This window comes from Hydractinia symbiolongicarpus, chromosome 4, assembly GCF_029227915.1.
Source record: "Hydractinia symbiolongicarpus strain clone_291-10 chromosome 4, HSymV2.1, whole genome shotgun sequence".
In the NCBI taxonomy this organism is placed as follows: domain Eukaryota; kingdom Metazoa; phylum Cnidaria; class Hydrozoa; order Anthoathecata; family Hydractiniidae; genus Hydractinia; species Hydractinia symbiolongicarpus.
Genome location: NC_079878.1, coordinates 17,196,015 through 17,203,391, shown reverse-complemented (window position 1 = coordinate 17,203,391; position 7,377 = coordinate 17,196,015). Strand labels below are relative to the sequence as shown.

At 44.3% G+C, this 7,377-nt stretch overlaps 1 protein-coding gene across 1 annotated transcript; it reads left to right on the top strand.

Annotated features, from left to right (window-relative positions):
• The first annotated feature begins 4,326 nt into the window (after positions 1 to 4,326).
• Positions 4,327 to 5,111, top strand: LOC130642283 (uncharacterized). Its single transcript, XM_057449372.1, has 3 exons — positions 4,327 to 4,408; positions 4,524 to 4,964; positions 5,014 to 5,111. The coding sequence occupies exons 1-3, from the start codon at positions 4,327 to 4,329 to the stop codon at positions 5,109 to 5,111; spliced, it is 621 nt and encodes a 206-aa protein (XP_057305355.1).
• Positions 5,112 to 7,377: the final 2,266 nt, after the last annotated feature.

Sequence of the window (7,377 nt, the reverse complement as noted above, 5' to 3'; positions counted from 1 at the left end):
TTGGGGTATCAAAACTCCAGGTCAACATATCCCCCCAAGCGTTTAGCTCCTTGGTGGGAAGCAAGGCCAGAATTTTCATCATCCAGGAGGCAGTCGTCTTCATCCGACTGGGGACAAGCAAGGCGCAGTCGAATATAGCCGTCAGTCCTGTAGTATGCATCATAATCACCCATCATATAGTACTTTTTCGCGGGATCGTAGGGTAGACCCAGGAGCTCTTGCAGCTGTCTATAAATCACCACCGTGTACCCGTCCCCGACACGGAGCCTGCAGAGTCCATTTTTCAGGACAAAGAGCTTAATCTTATCCTCTGCCTGACTGTTCACAATATCCGCCAAATCCTCGATCCTGTACAGACCGCTCATAATCTCAATCCTAATCTCCCTCTGATCACGCCCTATTTTAAGGATGACGATTTCATTGTCACTATAAAGGTTCAGCCACACGGGTCGAATACTTATCGATTTCAAGGCAATTCTCGTATCCTATCCTAAGTAGTCTTCAAATATCGTAGGTTTGTCAATATCAGTGATGTAGAGTTGCTTCATTTGTTTTTTAAAACAAAGATGAACATGTATTCGTACAACCCCAAGGCAAGGTACAAGTCCAACAGGGGAGAATGGCCACTTGGTATTACAAACCTTGAGCATTAGGATCTGTACGTGTCTACAGAATCACATATTTCCGTGGTATTCCCTGAGTTTAGCAACTATGCCATAAAAATCCCCACAAATTTGCTGAATGACCCTGTCAGAGTGGCTTGGACAGGACAGGCCTTGAACTATTGGAATATCCAAGTGAATTTCGCAACCCACTGCGCAACTACGTTATTAGGCATCTCTGCTAAACACATGACGGGTTCCGTACCGCTTGTCAACTCTATTTTTAAATTTCACGTCTATTACCACATGCGCCGCATCCTTATCAGGATGAGGGTACCCATGCCATATGACGATGGGTTTGCCCAGTACAAAAACCCCTACTCAACCTCTGGCTACGCCAAAGTCTGTCACGAATACGGTGCAGACCCTAATGATTTGTACAAATTCAAGGCTGTCTTGTCGTCACTCACCAACGGTTCATGGTGGCCTCAGGTTGATGGTGATTGGGCCAAATTCATCATACCAACAAGTCAGGGTCTGACGTCGGTAGGTCTAACCAAATTGAGTGAAAGTATCCGGATTTACGTGGTCTTGTTGCTTGGGTCGCAAGCGGGGGCCAAAGCATCCCTACTCGGGTCCGGTGCGGATAACTACACAGCAAGGCAAATTCTGTTGCAAAAATTTGAAGCCATGGTACAACGTCAGGAGAATGTAGGGCATGACGTCACAAAACTTCAGAAGGTGCTGCAATATGCTCGAACTCCGGTGAATTTTGCCAAGCGTGTACATGTTGCCCTCTGATATGAACTTGCGTATGGGTAAAATTGAGGGCTACAACAATAACATTTTGATCGCACCTGCCAATGTAAGTGTTGGAGTCCAAGTTGACGTGAATAACAAGCCTATTGTGAAGTCTACAGAGAGGTCTATCAAACCATCTCCTAGGCATAGTACACCTACTATATCCACTATACAGACCATGCACCCTAGGCATATTACATCTCCCGAACATGCTATACCTACCAAACATGCCACACCCCCTATACTTCCTATACAGGCTATACCACCTGCACCTCCTAAGCCTACTACACCCCCTTGGTATACTAAACCTCCTAGGCAGACTCCTGAACAACCCCTACAGGGGGAACAGCATGAGGATACCAAATCAGTGTTGATCACGGCAGGAGTAGGAGTCATCATTGCGTATATCTGGCTTAAGTAAGGGTCTACTGTTTTTCATCAAACATATTAGACTTATTTTCTCTTTCCAACGTATACCATGACAAACCCAACGGCAGCCCCAATTGCCATGTACAGGTGTTTAGCTGCGCATTCGACAATTGTTGCCGCTACTCTGAGAAAGAACGAGACTACGGTACCAATAATCCCAGGCAATGCAGCACCTGCCTTACCTGCTAGGTATTTTAAGAATTTTCCCAATCGTTCCAGCTGCTTTTCTACAAACCCTTTTCCTGCACCTGTTGCAGCACTTCCTCCTGCACCTGTTGCGGCACCTCTCCTGTAACTGCGAGTACAATGGTGCTTATCAGTAGACCAACAGCGGAAATTATGCTGGCTATAGTAAGACCTTGTTCTTTGAACAAAATCTTAAGCTTTTCAAGCAGGGATGTGTCATCTTCGGCGATTTTCATCAGCGTGTCCTTAATGACTTTCAACTGACTGTAAATTTGACGGTTGAGTAGCCTATGTGCCTCTTGCGCGGCTTTTTCTTGATCGTTCAAATTTTCAATTTTTTCCTCAAGCTTTGCTATTTCCCTCTCAAGATTAGCCCTTTGTCCTTCGTCTGCCCCGGCCTTCTGTGCCTCTAATTGTTTTACCCTGGCCCTTGCCTTGTCGATCTCACTATCATATGAAACCATCTTCCTTTTCAATAGTTTAACATTGCCTTTTATAGTCTGGCTGCTTGGTTAAGACCTTTATTTCACTTTCAGTGAGAACTTCATCAGTGCCACCAAATGAAGTTTCTTGTATAATTCTCTCCGTGGCATCTACGAATTCGTCGATATCATCTAACGATTCCATCGAAATGATATTATCAGCCTTGGTCTTCTTCACGATGTCATCAATCTCTTGCCCAAGCACGTGGGCCGCTGTCTTACCTTTGTTGGGTGTAGTATAGTCGGCAAAACCTAGGGCTTGAAGACGATTACTACCTAACAACGTTTGTATCTGGCCAACGGTTTTAAGGTACCATCAAGATTCGTAAGCACTATTTCTTTGAAAGTTTTTTTCCCTTTCACTAGTTCTTTAACAGTAAGTTGATTTCCTTTAGGTAGCCCCAACTTCTCCCCAAGATGATCGTAAAGGTCTTTGACCTTTGATTTTAGTATTTTCTGCCTCTGCTTTGAAAGTTTGTCTCCCTGCTGTTGTTCTCCTGACGTTGAAGGCCCTGGCGTTGCTAGAGGTTTTGGCGTTGATGGCGTAGTATCCCCAGGTTTATCATCTGGACGGCCCTACTCCACCTCCCCAATATCAATATCAGGCACAAATACTGGGTTAGTTGGCATTTTTTTAAAAACAAAACTTCCCATATTAAATAAATGAGTGCATTCGGAAGTACATTGGACCCCTACGCAGAAACAAAGCAGCTTTTTGGTATCAAGGGCAGGCGCCAACGGGTTCATATCAGTAATATACCCTCCACGATTAATCAGAATGAGGACTTTTACGTGCATATCCCTAACATGCGACAGGACGAGGTTATTTTTCCAGGGTCCATCAAACTTTTATTTGACCTGGAAGTAATGGCTACCAATACAAAACGCACCATCGTCTCGAATATCAGCAAAAGCCTGGTGCGAGACCTACGTATCACTTTGAATGGCAACGAGGTTCAAAATATATCTGATTTTAACACCTTGGAAGTCTACCGGGACTTGTGGCTACCCAAATTTGACAGGGACAATAACCTGGTTTTGGAGGGGATCAACCCCAACGACGGTACCATCCGGGCCTTGCAAGTCAAGGCTACTGGCCATGTCGGAACGGATGAAGAAAACGCCATTGTTGCAGCCTATGGCAACACCTTCTGTATACCACTAGGCAAGATTTTTGAACTCACCTACCCTTTTATCCAGCGGGTTTATATGACCGCCTCCAGTTCGTCCTTCATTTCGCGCCGCATGATAACGTTATCAAAGATGGGGGCACGGCATCCTCGGGTAGCACGGCAGCCGTGGCGGCGGATGCTGCGTACAAGATCACCAACATCAAGCTAGAATTCGACAAAGTGAGCCATGAAGGCCTAGCAAGTGCCATGATGTCAAGGTATGCAAGATTAACACTACCCTATGAACGGATACTCCGTAGCAAGGTGGTGACCATGAAAAAGGCTGATACCAGCTACAACCTTCAAATTGATACCCCTGCCAAGTCCTTGAAGGATGTGTTGCTACTCTTCGTAGACCCTTCGAAAGTGAAGGCTTATTCCGGTATCAACGAGGTGTTCTACAATCCCCAAATCACCAAGATTACCGTTACCGTGGAAGGCGAACCCGACGAGTTGTACTCGCACGCCATGCTTCCAAAGGATCATCTCGAATAGATCGTGAACCTCCTTGGTAGTCACGATTCTAATGTGACCATTGGCCAATTTTTTAATGAACGGTACGCCCTATTCATAGATTTTAGAGCCTCCCCAGACCATACCCTCCATGGATCTGGAAGACCCCTACAACGCTTTTCAGACGGCATTACCCTCCATATGACAAAGAAAGCCGACGGAGCTGGGGACATCCGCTGCTATGTGTACCTGCTTCAAGATGCTCAGCTAAACATCTTAGATGGTAGGTTTCACAGCGTTGAGTATTAGTGACCACAATTTGTATTTGTTCTGGAGGCAAATACGAGTCAATATGGAAAACAAGAGCTGCTCAAATTGTAAAAAATTGTTAACCCTAGATGCATTTAGGGTGTTGAAAAGTGGAAAGACGACAAAAAGTTGTCGAGTTTTCTTGGATAAAAAGAAACAGCGGCGTGTCAAACACAAATGCCCCCATGGTAGGCGGAGGGGCCAGTGCAAGGAGTGCAAGGGCAGTCAGATTTGCCACCATGAAAAGGTGAGGGCCTATTGTAAGGAGTGTAAGGGCAGTCAGATTTGCGAGCATGAGGGACGGAGGGCTTGCTGCAAGGACTGTAAGGGCAGTCAGATTTGGGAGCATGAAAGGGTGAGGTCTCAATGTAAAGAATGCAAGGGTAGTCAAATCTGCCACCATGAAAAAAGGAGATCCCAGTGCAAAGAGTGTAAAGGCAGTCAGATTTGCCCTCATGAGAAATTGAAGTATCGCTGCAAAGAATGCAAGGGCAGTCAGATTTGCAAGCATGAAAAAAGGAGGTCTCAATGTAAGGACTGTAAGGGGAGCAAACACTCTGAATAAATACGGTTTTACAGCGTTGAGTATTAGTGACATAATTCGTATTTATCGTAAGGGCAAATTCGAGTCAATATGGAAGGAACCAAGAGCTGCCCGAATTGTAAAAAAGTGTTAACCCTAGATGCATTTAGGGTGTTGAAAAATAGAAAAAGGGCAACAAATTGTATATGTTGCCTGAATAAAAAGAGGGCGTCACGGGAGCGTACAAAGTGTCCCCATGGAAGGGTGAAGTCTCAATCTAAGGAATGTAAGGGCAGTCAGATTTGCAAGCATGAAAAGGTGAGGAAGCAACCGACCGTTCATGGGGGTACCAGGCCAACAACTGCTTTTTCTGCCTCCTGAGGTTCTTGGGGAGAGCTGTATAAGACTGCGTTAAGAGCCACAAGCTGTGCTTTCTATGTCTACCTGAAATAGCTAATTCAAGCAGGGACTGTCGCCGCTTGTCAAGGCTCTCGTCGGCTATACAGTCGTCCACGACAAACAAAGTCTCATCACCTACTAGCAACGAGGACAATTTTTGGATCCAATCAAACAATTGATCTTTGGGGTCTATAAGGAACACGTAATCGTCGCGCCAAAGCGAGGCCCTCTCAAGGCATGTCTTATTCCATTGCAGGGAAGGGCATAGTATCACTATGTTGTGATAGTGGTGTCTGTATTCATTTTCAAGAAGTCCCAAAGCACGTTGTGTTTTTCTGCAGCTTGTTGGGCCTGTAAAAGTGGCCGTATGAAGCTCTTTAATAACGTCTATCATCATTTTATTGATAACACCATTTCTTATTATGTATTTTAGGGTATATCAACAGACAATTGGTACAGATCCAAACTCCTCCATGGTTACTAACAAGAGACCCCCGGCAGGCAGGGCAAAACTTGGTATTTCGTGTATGGTATTCTATTGGCTGGGGGTCAAACGATAGCTTACTATCCAGGTAGCGCAGAGCCCTACGATACCTCTTGAAAAGCCGTGCCTTTTCCTGGCTGGCGGGGCAAGGTGCGAGGTTAAAAAAACACATCTTAATTAGTGTTTTTAACAGCTCGGCGTACCGAGGCACAATATCGTGGTAAAATAGGGTATAGAGACGCAAGTAATTTTCATCCTGTTGAATCTGTTTAATTGTTTTGTCAATTCTGACGGGATCGATCATTATTTCACGACTGTTCCGAGACTCGCCCTTGAGTGTTGGTGTAATATCTTGGCAACCTCAGCAAGCGTCGGAGACTTGCCGGTTTCTTCATATTTATATGGTACCTTATGATGAATATGAAGAAACTCGTAGTCTTCCCAGGTCATTCCTTCCATTAATTGTGCCTCAATATGGCCCCCCAGTGTTGCTATTAGCTCCTTGTTTTCACGTAGATGCTGGTTGCTGGGGCGATTAACATTAGCGAGATGACTTCTATTACAATCCTTACACTGATATCGTTGCCTTTTATGATAGCAAATCCCACCTCCCTTACAGTATTTACAATGGTATCTCACCCTTTGATGCACGCACCTTGTGTGATCGCTTGACGCCTTGGCGGCATCAAGGCATTTGATACACTGATTTAATGTTTGACCATTACGCTTGATCCTAAAATGGTCCAAGGGGAGATAGTGTTCACATTCTTTCCCTCCTCCATGTTGATTTCTATTTGTCTCTACGACAAATAGAAATATTACTAGACGCTCATTTAGGTTTTGGCACGATACTCGCGGGAATCCAGCCCTTTATCACAGCCACTTCGCGACTTGCTCTCCCTGCAGCAAAGTAGGCCACCATCTTGAGGACATCGTTTGTATCCATCTTGGTAGATGGTCTTGTTATACCCAGGAACTTTTTACCTGCTAGGGCATAGGCAAATGTGAACCCAAGATCTACATATTAAATACAGCTGTACCTTGAAACATTTTTGGCGGAAAAAAGTTTGCTAAAATGGTTTCTCATAAGCAAATGAATGGTTTTTAAAGTGCAATTGTTAAGCAGGCGAACCAGCAAACAAACCTTATGAGAGCAGACTGTGATGATAAAGTGCTATGGTAAAGTGTATACAGTTTACCGCACAGTTTACCGTACAAATTAGCTGGTGTACAACCTACAATGCAGAATATACAATTAAAAAAAGGTGCTTTGACATGCTTTCTAATACAGGGAATGGAACCAATACAAAATAACTTCTTAAACTGCTCCGTATGGGAAAATGTCAACAGTTTACCATTTTAACTGCTTGTGAAAAGTAATAGTCAGTTCGGGAGATGACACTAAAAGGGAAACGGTTTCCCATGTTTTATAGGGAAATTCCCATGTCATATAGGGAAATGGTTTCCTATATAGGAAACTGTTTCCTAAACTAATTTTTTTTATTTTAATTTGGGTTTTTCTTTTGGGAAACTGTTA